A 15,546-nucleotide genomic window follows, 5' to 3' on the forward strand; every position below is an offset into this window, starting at 1 on the left:
CAGCTCACTACACCTCAACCTCCCGGGCTCAAGCGATCCTACCACATCAGCCTCTTGAGTAGCTGAGACTTACAGGTACACAACCACACCAAGTTAATCTTTTTAACTTTTTGATGAGATGAGTTTTCACTATGTTGTTTAGGCTGGTCTCAAACTCCCAGGCTCAAGGGATCCTCCCACCTCGGCCTCCCAAAGTGCTGGAATTACAGGAGCCATCACTCCTGGCCGAAGTAGGTTCCTCATAGAAAACACAGTTGGGGCCAGGCACTGTGGCCTGTAATACCAGTGCTTTAGGAGGCCAAAGCAGGAGGACTGCTTGAGGCTCAAGAGTTTGAGACCAACCTGGGCAAAATAGTGAGACCTGATCTCTATAAAAATAAAAAAAGAGCTGGATGTGGTGACATGCACCTGTAGTCCCAGCTGCCCGGGATGCTGACGTGGGAGGATCGCTTGAGCCCAGGGGGTCAAGGCTGCCATGAGTCATGATCAAGCTACTGCACTCTAGTCTGAGCAACAGAGTGAGACCCCATCTCTAAAAAAAAAAATAAATAACTTTTTAAAAAGGGGATTATTGGCTGGGTACGGTGGCTCATGTTTATAATCCCAGCACTTTGGGAGGCCAAGGTGGGTGGATGTCTTCAGACCAGGAGGTCGAGACCAGCCTGGGCAATATGGTGAAACCCTGTCTCTACAAAACACAAAAATTAGCCAGGTGTGGTAGTACATGCCTGTAGTCCCAAGCTACTCGGGAGGCTGCAGTGGGAGGATCACTTGAGCCTGGGAGGTCAAAGCTTTCAATAGACTGGGACTATGCCACTGCACTCCACCCTGGGGGACAGAGTGAGACTCTGTCTCAAAAAAATAAAAAAAAAAATTAAAAAGGTGATTACTGATGTTGCTGAATTAACATCTACCACATTTGTTACCATTTTCTACTTTTTGCCCTTGTTCTTCATTCCTATTTCTGTTTTCCATACTCTTTCTACTTTTTGTGGGTTTACCTGAGCATTCTATTATATGTAATTGCATTTTGTATCCTTTTTTAGCATATCAACTATACTTCTTTTTTAACTTTTTAAATTGGTTTGCAATCTGCATTTACAGCTAATACAAGTCCACTTTCAAATAACAATCTCTTTGAAGCCCTGTACCAGCTACTAATGAGCCTATCAAAGGCACTCTTCCTTTCTCTTATGGTGTTTTTGGTCTCTAGCATTTAAAAAATTCTTAAAATTTCTTTTTCTTTTCTTTCTTTTTTTTTTTAAGAAAGACGATCTCGCTATGCTGCCTAGGCTGGCCTTGAACTCCTGGGCTCAAGCAATCCTGCTACACTATGAGGAGTTGCAAATACAGGTATGTGCCACCACATCCAGCTTCTTAAAATTTTAATCTCTCTGCTTACATTATCAATCTGCTTTTGCATACTGTCTACTTTTTCCATTAAAGCCCTTAGCATGTTAATCATAGTTTTAAAAAAATACCTGGTCTGATTACTCCAACACTCCTGCCACGACTGACTCTGGTTCTAATGCTTGTTCAGTCTCTTCAAACTACATTTCCTGCCTTTTAGTATGCTTTGTAATTTTCTGTTGATAGGTAGACATGATACACTGGGTAAAAGAATTGCAGTGAATAGGGCTTTCATCATGTTTTCAGGTGTTGGGGTGGGAAAGTGTTCTATGATACTATGAGTAGGGCTCAGTCTTGCTGAGCTTGTGTCCCTGGACTATGAACTTCCCAAGTGCTTTTCAGTTTCCCCCACCCGCCATTAGGTGGGACAGAATATTCAGAAGTAGCTAGAGTTAGGTATTTCCCTTCCCCCAGGTAGGTTAAGTTCTGATAAAAACACCAGCAGGTTAGGCCCTGGTAAAATTGTTTCTCCTGAGGGCAGGTCTTGTTAAGAACAGAATGGTATATTCCAAAGTGGTCCCTTTTCACTTTCTCCTGCCAGAAGCGCAAGGAGATTTTTCTCTGATATTCACAGTCAGTACCTAATAGAGCTCCTGGAGGTAAAGCTCACAAAAGCATGGGGTCCTCCCATGACCGGGTCCCCCCAGAGTTTTTTTTTTTCAGAGTTGTCTACACTGAGCCTCTAGCAATTTGCCAATTACATTTTAGGCTTACCCATCTGGCCACTGGTTCCCTGGGAGATTATTGCTCACAAGATGTGGTTGTGATTCTTTGTATCTGCCTGTTTATCTCTCCAAATTTTTTTTTCTTTTTTTTTTTTTAGACAGAGTCTCGCTCTGTCACTCAGGCTGGAGTGCAGTGGTGCAATCTCGGCTCACTGCAGCCTTCACCTCCTGAGTTCCAGCGATTCTCCTGCCTCAGCCTCCTGAGTAGCTAGGATTACAGGAACCCACCACCACGCCCAGCTAATTTTATGTTCTTAATAGAGACAGGGTTTCACCATGTTGGCCAGGCTGGTCTTGAACTCCTGGCCTCAACTGATCCACCTGCCTCGGCCTCCCAAAGTGCTGGGATTACAGGTGTGAGCCACTGCACCTAGCCATACCTCTCCAATTTTGAGAGCAGTGATTTGTCCTCTGACCTCACACCTCTCTGATGGTGCTAAGATTTGTTGATTTTTCAGTTTGTTCAGCTTTTTACTTGTTAGGACACAGTGATGACTTCTAAGCTCCTTACATGTCAGAACAGCTAAAATACTATTTTTTTGGCCTTTTTCCTTTTAATTTTTTATAAACTATATAACTGTTTAAAACCGAAATTATAACATTGTCTTTCTGAGTTTAAAATGTATGTAGATGTATTACACACAACAACTATAACAAAAAGGATGGGAGGGATGGTTACAAGATTTCTGGATTTATGTGAAGTAGTACATAAATCAACTGTAAGTAAACTGTGGAAACTCATGTATACTGTAAACCTTAGGAAAATCACTGTAAAAAAGAATGCAAAAAGATTTTGTAAAAAGCAAATAATAAAATTTAAATGGAGTTCTAAAAAGTATTCAAATAACCCAAATAAAGGCCGGAAAGAGAAATTTAAAAAACAGAAGAGGTAAGTATAAATAAAAAATAAAATATTATGCACAAGTGCATTCCTGAACCATATAAACAATTACATTAAACATTAACAGACTAAACACTACAATTAACACACAAAGATTGTTAGGATGAAGAAACAAGACCCAATTGTATGATATCTGCAAGAGATTCACTTTAAGTGTAAAGACACAGGTTGAAATTAAATGGATCAAAAAAGATACACTACGCTAACAGTAAGTATAAGAAGGATGGAGTTGCTACATTAATATTAGATAAAATATATTTCAAAACAAAATGTATTACCAGAGACAAACAGGAATTCTCTTATCTCTCATAATGATAGTCATAAGTGAAATAAGTCTTATAATACAGCTTCAAGATACATGAAGCCAACACTACAAAAATTAAAGGGAAGAAAAGACAATTCCACAATCATACTTCTGTATTTTAACACCCCTCTCTCAGCAACTGAAAGAATAACTAGACAAAAAAAAAAAAAAAGAAAAAATCAGCAAGGATACATAAGACCTGAACAATACCATCAACCACCTTGACTTAACTGATATGTATCTAACCCCCAAATGGCAGAATACACATTCTTTTTCAGTGCACGTGGTATTTGTACCAGGAGAGACCACATTTGGGGTCATAAAACAAGAAGCAACAAATATGAAAGGAATGAAATAATACACAGTATGTTCTCTGACCACAATGGAATTAAATGACAATAACAATAAGATAACTAGGAAAACACCAACTATCTGGAAATTAATGCATGTCCAAATAATCATTGGGTCAAAGAAGAAGTCACAAGAAAAACTAGATAACATTTTGAACTAAATGTTAATGAAAATACAACATATTAAAATTTTGTGACACGCACCTGAAGCTGCACTTTGAGAAAACAATGTAATTTTACAATAATCTTAGCTCTTACATGTAGAAACCAAAGGCTTTATTCAACCAATTTTGAATGTGCACAAATACCGGGTATATTTTTCACGAGCCTTTCTGAATAAACTAGAAGACAAGCTCCAGCCAACCAAGAGATGGGGAAATTTTTGGTAAAAGGACCAGAGGTAAACAATTATTAATAACATACTTAACTGCAGATATAAGACAGTAACAAAGCTGTGGATATGAGTGGTAAAGTGTTATATGTTCTGACAGTGTAGAAACAATATAACCAACAAAAATTGGGAAAGGAATGAGGAGGAAAAGGGAGAAAAGCAGAACAAGCTTGTTGACTGTCTCAGTAGCTGGGAGTCAAATATAATACTTAGAGCTGACATATCAAGTAGTAGATGTATATTCAATAGAAAAAAGGTAAACATTTAAAAAAGCCACTGGTCAGGTGCAGTGGCTCACGCCTGTAATCTCAGCACTTGGGGAAGTTGACATGGATCACTTGATCTCAAGAATTTAAGACCAGTTTGGGCAACGTGGTGAAATCCTGTCTCAACAAAAATTAAAAAAAAACTTGCCAGGTATGGTGACATGTGCCTGTAGTCCTAGCTACTTGGAAAGCTGAGGTGGGAGGATTGCCTGAGCCTGGTAGGTGGAGGCTGCAGTGAGCCGAGATCGTACTACAGCACTCCAGCTTGGATAATAAGAGTAAGACTCTCTCAAAAACAAAAACAAAAACAAAAAAAAAGACTACTGACTGGCCGGGCGCGGTGGCTCACACCTGTAATCCCAGCACTTTGGGAGGCTGAGGTGGGCGGATGACGAGGTCAAGAGATCAAGACCATCCTGGCCAACATGGTGAAACCCCGTCTCTACTAAAAATACAAAAATTAGCTGGGCGTAGTGGTGTGCGCCTGTAGTCCCAGCTACTCGGGAAGCTGAGGCAGGAGAATCGCTTGAACCAGGGAGGCGGAAGTTGCAGTGAGCCAAGATCGTGCCACTGGACTCCAGCCTGTGTGACAGAGTGAGACTCTGTCTCAAAAAAAAAAAAAAAAGACTACTACTGACTAAAATTGGCAAATGAAGGAGAGAATGGGGTGAAGAATAAAAAGGACATGGTAGGGAGCCAATATCTATTGTCAAAAGGAAATAAGTGTACTATATAAAGGGAATGAAGTTGTTATCGAGGTAAATCACCAAAACAAAAATATGATCAGAAATAATATATATATATATTTTTAAAACAAAGAAACAGACCAGCAAGATAAAACTTCTAAAGCATGTGCACATGCTCACATTTGTAGAGGGGGCTGTATCTGTGAGACTGCCCCTGGAGGAGGCCATTAACATGAACACCATGTCCCAGCTGTCCCTCGCTTGGAGCCTCTTAAGGCAGGATTGGGAGGCTGTTCCCAGGATTAGCATCCCATCCATTCTCACCTTTCTGGCAGCTTTTCAAGATATCTGGTTCCTCAGCTCCCAGAAGATTCAGGACCCAAAGTTCCTTCCCCTGCTCCAGCTGGGAGATCAACTCCGGCTTAGGGATAGGGAATCCTGTTGAGGATGAGGACACTGGTGAGCTGGCATGGTCCACTGGGCCTTCCAGGCCAGGTGTGGAGAGATGGGCCCTGTGTGCACGTGTGTACGCCTGCATGTGTGCTGGTCAGGTTGGGCTGAGACTAAGTACCAAAGGAGAATCCACTCACTAGCTCTCCTGCCACTGGAGGGACACCAGTGGGGCCACTGGCAACAGGGAGTGAAGTCCCTAAAACTGGGGAGCAAGGCAGGCTTTTCCCATGGGAAATGTTCCTTCTGTAGAGATCAGACTGATACCTGGGGACAAGGGGCAGGACCCTCTTCTTTGGGATCCAAAGAGCCAAAGCAGCCTCCCAAGCTCCTCAGAGGCCCCCACTGTGAACCAGGCCAAGTGCAGAGAGCCTCACCCAGAGAGGCCACGTTCCCATAGTTCTCCAGCATCACATCTCTGTAGAGCGCCCGCTGCTGGGGGCCCAGCTGCTGTCCCTCCGCCTGAGAGAAGTACACGGCCACATCCTGGAAGGTCAGCGGCATCTCCTGCAACAAAACATCGCCGCTGCCCGGGCCATGCCCACTGGGCAGCAGCCTGCACTAAAAGGGCCCTGACCTGGTGGGGCCCCACTACCCAAGGCCCTGCTGCGGTCAGTATGAACTGTGTATCAGCAGGTCCCTGACGGGGCAGCTGAGAGCGCTGAGGACCAGCCAACTTCAGCCACACGGGGACCCAGCTGAGCTCAGAGCCCCTCTCCCTGCGGGAGGGCGAGTCTACCTCTCAGAACCCTTTCCTCATGGTTGCTATGAGCCCCTGGCTGGCCTTACCAGTTGCCAGGCTCACTGCTCCAGAGGAGAGCAGCTTCTGACTGAGATGGGGATGAAGATGAAGAGGTGGGCAGGAATGAGGGTTAACTCACCTGGTACCCTGGAAACTGGAGTGTGGCTGCCATTCTGTGCGCATGGGCTGCTGTGGTTTCCAAGAGAAAACAGGAGACTGCCCTGGCCTGAAGTCTCCTCCAACTTACCTTCAGTGGGGAGAACTCAGGCTCAGCCCCATTCAACCTGGGGTGTGGAAGGACGGCCAGGAGGCAGAAGCTGATTGCTGGTGTAGCTTCCTGGGTTGCAGGAGGCAGGTCACCATGCAGCATGGGCCGACGTGCCCTACTGCTCAGTGACTCCTGAAATCCCAGAACGGCCGGAGCCAGAGCCCGCGGGGGATCCAGGGACGCCCGGCTAAGGGGTGAAAGCTGGCAGTTCCCGCGGTCCAGCCTGCTGAAGGCCCTGGAAACGGGGTGCAGGGCCGTTCTACCTGCCTGGGCCAACCTGGGGCAAAGAGCCACGTGAGGGTGAAGCCTCACCAGGGCTGAGGACGTGAGGGGGAGGCCGCGGGGATGCTGCCGAAGGCCCCGGGCTCCGGGGAGAGGCCGGAAGCCAGCTGTGGTCCTCAGTCCAGCCTCCTAGGGCCGCGCCGCGGTCGCCTCCTCCCGGCCTCTGCAGCCCGTCGGTGGCTCCCGCCGCGGCACCCAGAACAGGCCCCTCCTGGACTGGCCGCCGCCTCCCCGCGCCCTCCCCGCCTGCCTGCCCGCTTGGCGCTCCTTCCTGGTCCGACACTGCCCCACCTGTTCGCTCTGCCCGGGACAGCCACCGAGGAAACGCCGACGAGCTGCGCAGTCGCACCGAGCCCGCAGCGGACCCGCCCACACAACCGGATCCTGAGCCGGGGAGAAGGCGGGCCCTGGATGAAGAGTGAGGGCCGGGCCGAGCTGCGCACACGCAGGATTCCCCGCCCCCTGAGGGGCCTCAGTGCGCCTCGGAGAACGCCGGGAACCGGAAACCAGCCGCGGTTCCGCCCGGATTCTTCCGGGGCCGCTCTGGGATGACTGGAGGCCCGCGCCGTCTATGGTCGGGGGGCGAGAACCCGCGGCAGCTGAGCGGAGGGTTTGGGAGCGGTGGCGCTGCGCGTCCGGGCCGTGCCCCGCTCGCCCCGACCCTAAATCCTCACCTGAACCCTAACCCCGCTGGGCTTCCGGCTCCCCCGTCGGTCACCATACATCGTGTGTCCCGATTCACCATAACCACCAGAAAGTCGCTTATGAAGATGTTACAATTATTGGGGCTCAGAACACAACGCCCCAAAATGAAGGCCTGGGAGGCAGTTTCCCTCTGACCTTCCCAGCCCTCCAGTCTCAGTTCTGTTCTCCCGCGAGGCTCCTCACAGAGTGAATCCCTTTTCCCCAAGGCGGGTCCCAGAGACCAGACCCCCAAAGCCAGCCACAAAACCTAAAAACATGACTCTGATGTTCCCTCCGCCTTTCTGTGTGAAAACTGGAGGTAAAGGCCGGGCGTGGTGGCAGGCGCCTGTAATCCCAGCTACTCCGGAGGCTGAGGCGGGAGAATCGCTTGAACCCGGGAGGCGGAGGTTGCAGTGAGCCGAGATCGCGCCACTGCACTCCAGCCTAGGCGACAGAGCGAGACTCCATCTCAAAAATAAATAATAAATAAATAAATAAATCCATTTATTTGCCTTTTCTCCAAAAATCTACCTTTTATGAGTTGGCTTTCAATGAACCTTCAGAGGGCAAAGAGGAACTTTCCCCTTGGCCCCTACACAATAAAGCATGGTTTAAAAAATAGCACTTGATAAAGGTGAGGAGACCAGTTTAGGAGCAGGGGGAGAAGGAAAGGAAAGCCAAACCATCTTGTCACCCAGAATATAGTGTAGGCCCTGTACACTGTGTTAGAATCAAGGCACAAATTTTATGTCTGAATTTGAGGCAATCAACGAGGAAGAAGAATGTCTAGAAGTCTAAAGCACCGTGCAAAGTTACACATGATTAAGAAGATGCCTTACATTATTAATATCAGTGCTGGGGAGATTGTGGAGAATTACACACTGCTATGCTTGCGGGAGCGTGTTTAGTACAATGTTGAAAATGAATTAAACTGCACATAAAGAGCCTTAAACACTTCAATTAATCTAGGAATCTATCCTATGGAAATAACAAAAGTTACAAAGAGAACGGTGCCCATCCCAGAGTTTGTTGTGTGTGTGTGTGTGTTTTTTTTAAATAATGGGGAGAATTTGGAAAATACCTAGTTATTCATAGAAGGGGAAATGGAAGATAATTATACTTTTTGCAGCACAGAAATAGATAAATCTATTGTCTTCTGTACACTCAATTGAACATTATGCAGCCATTATGTGTGGTATTTGAAAAAAATTTGTCTGCAGAGGGTAATGCTTATGAAACAGAACGTGAAAAATAGAATACAAAATTATATTTATGATATGATCTCAATTGTATATACGGGTGTTTAAGTTCACAAACTTAAGAAGGTTTCCAGATATAGGGACCTAGGTTGGTTTGTTCACTGCTCAGCCACCAGCCTGGAACATAGTAAGTACTCTATAAATACTTGGGAAGTGCTTGAAAAACGTATATAAAAAGCTGAAAATAAATACATCATACTAGTTGAAAGATTGCAGAATATTTGATTTCCTCTTTTTCTTTTTCACATCTCCTACAAGGGGCGTGTAATCACTCTGTGACTGGTGGCTGCAAGCTCTCCTAATGGATATTTCCTATTTACAGGGCTACCAACTGGCAAGCATCCAAGCAGTCCCTAGGCAGCAATCCAGCAGCTGACAGGGTTACCGGCGTCACTGCCACAGATGCTAAGCTGGTTTGCCATATTTATGTGGATTTGGTCAGCAGTGAGTACAAAGAATATAGATTGTTTCTTTCTTTCTTTTTTTTTGAGGCGGAGTTTCACTCTTGTTGCCCACGCTGGAGTGCAATGGTGAGATCTTGGCTCACTGCAACTTCCACCTCCCAGGTACAAGTGATTCTCCTCTCTCAGCCTCCCAAGTAGCTCAGATTACAGGCATGCATGACCATGTCCAGCTAATTTTTTTGTATTTCGTAGAGACAGGGTTTCACCATATTAGTCAGGCTGGTGGCAAACTCCTGACCTCAAGTGATCTACCCGCGTCAGCCTCCCAAAGTGCTGGGATTACAGGCGTGTGCCACTGTGCCCAGCCTAGATTGTTTATTTCTTACTCAAACAGCTACAGCATGATCAGCAGCCTGTGTCCCTAGACACACAAGATGACAGCAAACCACAGGGGCCAGATGACAGAAAGCACAGATGGTGGCCACGGTGCTGCTGAGGCGCCAGCTCCACACTGCAGCCAGGCAGTGGTGTGTCTGCAGCTGTACCCCAAGGAGAGGCAAAGGGAGCATTCCAGACGCAGCCAACCAGGGGCCCAGGGGCGCTGGTGTCACTGTCGTTTCTTACAAGGTTGCTTGTCTCCCTTAGTTTCAGGAGGAGCCTCCAAGCATTCTGCCAAACTCAGTTCACACAGTGATGGACCTTGCCACACAGCTATGTGAAGATGTCCAAGGTCCTCAGGACCCACAGCAGAGCTGTTCCCTACTCCACTGACCTCCCTGTTTCTAAAACCAGTGGGCTTTTTTTTTTTTTTTTTTTTCCTTTGAGACAAGGTCTCTCTCTGTCACCCAGGCTGGAGTGCAGTGGCACAATCTCGGCTCACTGCAACCTTCACCTCTCCGGGCTCATGCAGTCCTCCCACCTCAGCCTCATGAGTAGCTGGGATCACAGATGTGTGCCACCACGTCTGGCTAATTTTTTGTATTTTTTTGGTAGAGACAGGGTCTTGCTCTGTTGCCCAGGCTGGTCTCAAACTCCTGACCTCAAGTAATCCACCTGCTTCGGCCTCCAAAAGTGCTGGGATTACAGGTGTGAGCCACAGTTCCTGGCCACCAGTGGGCATTTTTTAGTTTTCCTTTACTTGACCTCTCAGCAATATTTGACGCCGTGAACTGTCCGTCCTTCTTGGAACACTCGATTTCCTTATCATCAATAATACCATCCTTCCTTCATTTTCTGCCAACCACTCTCAATCTCCTTTGCTACTTTCTCCTCTACTCAGTGTCTGCCCTGGGCATTCTCCTTACTTTATTCTACATTTTCCTCTAAGAGAGCTTACCTTGTCTCATTTCTTCAACTGCTACTTACATGTAAATTACCCCACTTAAAAAAATTCCATGTCAGACCTTTCTTCTGCATTCAAACCTTTAAAAATACATACTCAGCATATTTACCCATTGGCTGGGCACGGTGGCTCACGCCTATAATCCCAGCACTTTGCGAGGGCGAGGTGAGCGGATCAACTGAGGTCAGGAGTTTGAGACTAGCCTGGCCAACGTGGTGAAACTCCATCTCTACTAAAACTACAAAAAATTAGCTGGGTGTGGTGGTGCACGCTTGTAATCCCAGCTACTTGGGAGGCTGAGGCAGGAGAATCGCTTGAACCTGGGAGGTGGAGGTTGCAGTGAGCCGAGATCACACCACTGCACTCCAGCCTGGGCGACAGAGTGAGACTCCATCGACAACAACAACAACAACAACAACAACAAAATTTAACCAGGCCTAACACCCACAGCAAGCAGTGCCGGAGAGGGCAATTGGACTGGGGGCCAGGGCAGGCCCTTGTTCTCACTCCTCACATTCATGACAAATATACCTGTGTCTTGGGAAATTCTGGGGAGGAAAATTCAGACCCTTCCTTCCACTGTACCCTCTCAGGAGGAGTGGTGGGAAGAGAGTGACTTCATCGGGAATTGTTACCCTGGGGGACGGATGGCAATCCGTCTGTATCTTCCTCCGGCTGCATGAGGTACATTCAGTACTTGCATCACCAGTTTCCACATACAAAAACACCAGAATTCAGGCAGGCTGGCCAACATAGTGAGAACCCATTTCTAAAAATAAAATAAATAAAATAATAATAAAGCCGATTAGGGACCATGATTTTGCATCTGCAGCCACAAGCGCCTGCTAACTGTCAGGAGAAAGTGGCCCTCCCAGTCATATGTAGAGGCCTCTGCCATGGCAAATAGCAGACCCCAGTGCATTCCGTCTGATCCCAGGAAGATTAGAAGGACAAAGAAGCTGGAGGGGCGTGAGCTACCTTGTTGCGGGAAGTCAGGGACCCCAAACGGAGGGACCGGCTGAAGCCATGGCAGAAGAACGTGGATTGTGAAGATTTTATGGACATTTATTAGTTCCCCAAATTAATAATTTTATAATTTCTTATGCCTGTCTTTACTACAGTCTCTAAACATAAATTGTAAAGATTTCATGGACACTTATCACTTCCCCAGTCAATACCCTTGTGATTTCCTATGCCTGTCTTTACTTTAATCTCTTAATCCTGTCAGCTGAGGAGAATGTATGTCGCCTCAGGACCCTGTAATAATTGCATTAACTGCACAAATTGTACAGCATGTGTGTTTGAGCAATACAAAATCTGGGCACCTTGAAAAAAGAACAGGATAACAGCAATTGTTCAGGGAACAAGAGAGATAACCTTACTCTCTCAAGAGTTATCTCTCAAGAGAGATAACTCTGACTGCCAGTGAGCCGGGCAGAACAGAGCCATATTTCTCTTCTTTCAAAAGCAAATGGGAGAAATATCGCTGAATTCTTTTTCTCAGCATGGAACATCCCTGAGAAAGAGAATACGCGCCTGGAGGTATAGGCTTATAAACAGCACCCCCAGGTGTGCCTGTCTCTTATGGTCGAGACTGCAGGGGTGAAATAGACCCCAGTCTTCCCTAGCGCTCCCAGGCTTATTAGGAAGAGGAAATTCTTGCCTAATAAATTTTGGTCAGACCAGTTGATCTCAAAACCCTGTCTCCTGATAAGATGTTATCAGTGACAATGGTGCCCGAAACTTCATTAGCAATTTTAATTTCGCCTCAGTCCTGTGGTCCTGTGATCTCGCCCTGCCTCCACTTGCCTTGTGATATTCTATTACCCTGTTAAGTATTTGATGTCTGTCACCCACACCTATTCGCACACTCCCTCCCCTTTTGAAAATCTCTAATAAAAACTTGCTAGTTTTTGCGGCTTGTGGGGCATTACGGAACCTACCAACATGTGATGTCTCCCCCGGACGCCCAGCTTTAAAATTTCTCTCTTTTTAACTCTGTCCCTTTATTTCTCAAGCCGGCTGACGCTTAGGAAAAATAGAAAAGAACCTACGTGACTATCGGGGCAGATTCCCCGATACTACCTGTTACAGGTTCCTTCTCCACATGCAGGTACTTCACTCTTGCTGATCTGCAGAGAATGAATCAGAGGAGCAGAAGCCAGATGCTCCCCTAAAACAGCTTTCTGTGTTTCCCTGGTCCTGAGAGTGTTGTAGGAAAACAATTCTGGCAGCAGCATGGAGAGCAGGCTGGGGCTCTCTGAGACTCTCCCCTGGCTGGATGTGGGGAAGGAGGTCACCAAGGCTGTGGCCATGCCAGGGTGGTCCCTTACGCCTGGAGAAGGGTGAGCTGTGGGATGGCAAAGAGTCTCCTCTCCAACTCAGGCTTCTCTAAGCCCTCCTCCCAACTAGGCCTCAACCTTGGTCTTTAAGAACTACAGACTCTCAACATAAATAGTTTTGTCCACACATCAGATGCAGGCGAACCCCACCATCAGGGTTCGGCCTGGGAGGGTTCTTGGCTTTGCACAGGAAGGAATTCATGAGTGAGCTGACAGAGTAAAGTGAAAGCAGAGCACATTTATCAGAGCGACAGAGTACAGGAAAATGCCTGCTCTGTAGACAGAGCAGGGCTACCCCACAGGCAGGGCAGCACTGGCGGACGGCTGGCTAGCAGTCTTCACAGCTACTCCTGAGTTATATGTGATATGTTTTGGATCTGTGTCCCCACCCAAATCTCATGCTGAAATTTAATCCCCAATGGCTGGCGGTCGGCCTGGTGGGAGGGGACTGGATGACAATGGTGGATTTCCCCTTTAATGCTGTTCTCCTGAGAGTGAGTGAGTTCTTGCGAGCTGGTCATTTAAAGGTGTGTGGCACCTCTACCCCCTCTCTTTTCTCTTCCTCATGCTTCCACCATGTAAAGTGCTGGCTCCCCCTTCGCCTTCTGCCAAGAAGCAGGTTCCGCCATGCTTCCTGTACAGCCTGCAGAACCATGGGCCAATTAAACCTCTTTCTTTATAAATTACCCAGTCTTGGATATTTCTTTATAGCAGTGTGAGAAAGGACTAATGCAATATGCTAAAGAAGGGGTGGGTTGGCCGGGTGCAGTGGCTCACACCTGTTATCCCAGCACTTTGGAGGCCGAGGCAGGAGGATCATGAGGTCAGGAGATTGAGACCATCCTGGCCAACATGGTGAAACCCCGTCTCTACTAAAAATACAGAAATTAGCCGGGCATAGTGACACGTGCCTGTAATCCCAGCTACTCAGGAGGCTGAGGCAGGAGAATCACTTGAACCTGGGAGGTGCAGGTTGCAGTGAACTGAGATCGTGCCACTGCACTCCAGCTTGGGCGACAGTGAGACTCCGTTTCAAAAACAAAAAAGAAGGGGTGGGTTATTCACAAGCTTTCTAGAAAAGGAGTGGGCAGTTCCCTGAACAGAGGAACCCTCTCTTTTAAGCCGTATAAGGGGAACCTGTGGCGCTGCGATGGCATCTGTAAATGGTCACGTGCTGGCGGGCATGTCTTATGCTAATGTATTAATTAAAATTCGCGTGTAATGAGCAGTGAGGGCAACTAGGGCTGTTCCTATCCCCATCTTGGTCCTGGCTGGGTGTGGCCAGCTTCTGCACTGCATCCTGCCTGGATCGGCCAGGTCGCGACTGTTGCTGGGAAAACAAGTCCCGTGGGGAGCCCACTTCACATCCCGCACTGAGACGCACACAAACCCTGGTGCGGCCTCTAGCCCTCAGGCTGGCCCGGAGTGACCACAGCCACTTTAGAATGTGTGCCAGAGGCAGCTTAATGCCACCAAAAGAACTTTGTTCCAACCAAGCCCGGAGGACAGGGGAAGTGAAGAGGCCTCGTCAGTGGAGGAGCCACAGGTTACAGCTGGACTCTCTTGGTCTGTCTGTCCCTCACAGTCCCCACTGGACTCTCTTGGTCCATCTGTCCCCTAGTCCCTGCTGTTCTGGATGTCTGCCCATTGCCACAGCCTAGAAGCTGGGAATCTCAGCTGTGCCCTCAAAGGCTGGACATCAGGTGAGCTGTCCATCCTTCCAGTGAGTGCCTTCTACTCTGCATGGAGCTTCTCTACCTAGCAAATGCCTCTAGGGCTTAAAAGAGCCTCCTTGTCCATTCAGCAAGTATGTATTGGGTACCACCTGTGCGCCAGGCTGTGTGCAGGAACTGGGGCTTCCTCCTCGTGGAGTGCACAGTCTGCTGGGCTGGAGACATATGAATACTAAACAAGACAAGGCAGAAAAAGGGGAGCCGAGTGCCCCAGGAGCACACGACATAAGCCAGCCTGATCTGTGGGGTCAGGGAGGCCATTCTGAGGCCATAGCCAGGTAGAGAGTGGCTTAAGCCATGGAACTGCATGGCAGAGGCCCCACGGCACAGGACAGTGGGGCACGTCAGGAAAAGCCTGAGGCTAAGCGGGGGAGGAAGAGGCACAGGTGAGACTAGAGATGGGGCCAAACTATGGGAGACCCTGTGAGCCTGCACTTCATTGCAGGATCACAGGATACCGCTAAGGGGTTCTCACAGGGGTTGTGTTGTTTTTTTTTATGTTCTCTGGCTGCTCTGTGGGGGTGTTGAAGCCCCTGATGGGAAATGTTAGGGACCTGTGTTAGCATGGCTCCTGTGGGGGTAGGGAGGAGAAGGAACAGGAACCCCCAGTTTGGGTGGCAGACGGGACATAGACAGCGAGAGTGAGAAAAGTCAACAGTGGAGCCAGAGGTGACCCTGTGTGGGCTGGGTTCAGGTGGCCGTCATGGCCACCACACCAGAAAACAAGCAACAAGTGGGGAAATGTTTGCCAAATAGATACAGGCCTCACCTAAATCAATGAAATAAGACAAATAAAAATTTTTCTGGGCCGGGTGCAGTGGCCCATGCCTGTAATCCCAGCACTTTGGGAGGCCAAGGCAGGCAGACCACGAGGTCAGGAGTTCAAGACCAGCCTGGCCAACATGATGAAACCCCGTCTCTACTAAAAATACAAAAAAAATTAGCTGGACGTGGTGGTGGGTGCCTGTAATCCCAGCTACTCGGGAGGCTGAGGCAGGAGAATTGCT

General features: G+C 47.8%; 1 protein-coding gene across 5 annotated transcripts in view; it reads right to left on the reverse strand.

Annotated features, from left to right (window-relative positions):
- ZNF251 (zinc finger protein 251) overlaps positions 1 to 7,254 on the reverse strand; it is a 49,091-nt gene extending 41,837 nt beyond the window's left edge. For 3 of the 5 annotated variants that reach the window (XR_008509363.2, XR_008509364.2, XM_002819572.5), the window contains exons 1-4: positions 7,067 to 7,254; positions 6,365 to 6,472; positions 5,861 to 5,990; positions 5,358 to 5,471 (exon numbers count right to left, since the gene is read on the reverse strand). Coding sequence is in view for 2 of the 5 variants with exons in the window: in XM_002819572.5 (XP_002819618.2) it covers positions 5,358 to 5,471; positions 5,861 to 5,990; positions 6,365 to 6,397 (277 nt within the window). In the remaining 3 variants the exon portion in view is untranslated. Of the gene's footprint in view, positions 1 to 5,357; positions 5,472 to 5,860; positions 5,991 to 6,364 lie in introns of all 5 variants that reach the window. The other 2 variants (XR_008509362.2, XM_024251463.3) reach the window with 1 other exon arrangement.
- Between the last annotated feature and the right edge of the window lie 8,292 nt (positions 7,255 to 15,546).

Source organism: Pongo abelii, chromosome 7 (genome assembly GCF_028885655.2).
Source record: "Pongo abelii isolate AG06213 chromosome 7, NHGRI_mPonAbe1-v2.0_pri, whole genome shotgun sequence".
NCBI classification, from domain to species: Eukaryota; Metazoa; Chordata; class Mammalia; order Primates; family Hominidae; genus Pongo; species Pongo abelii.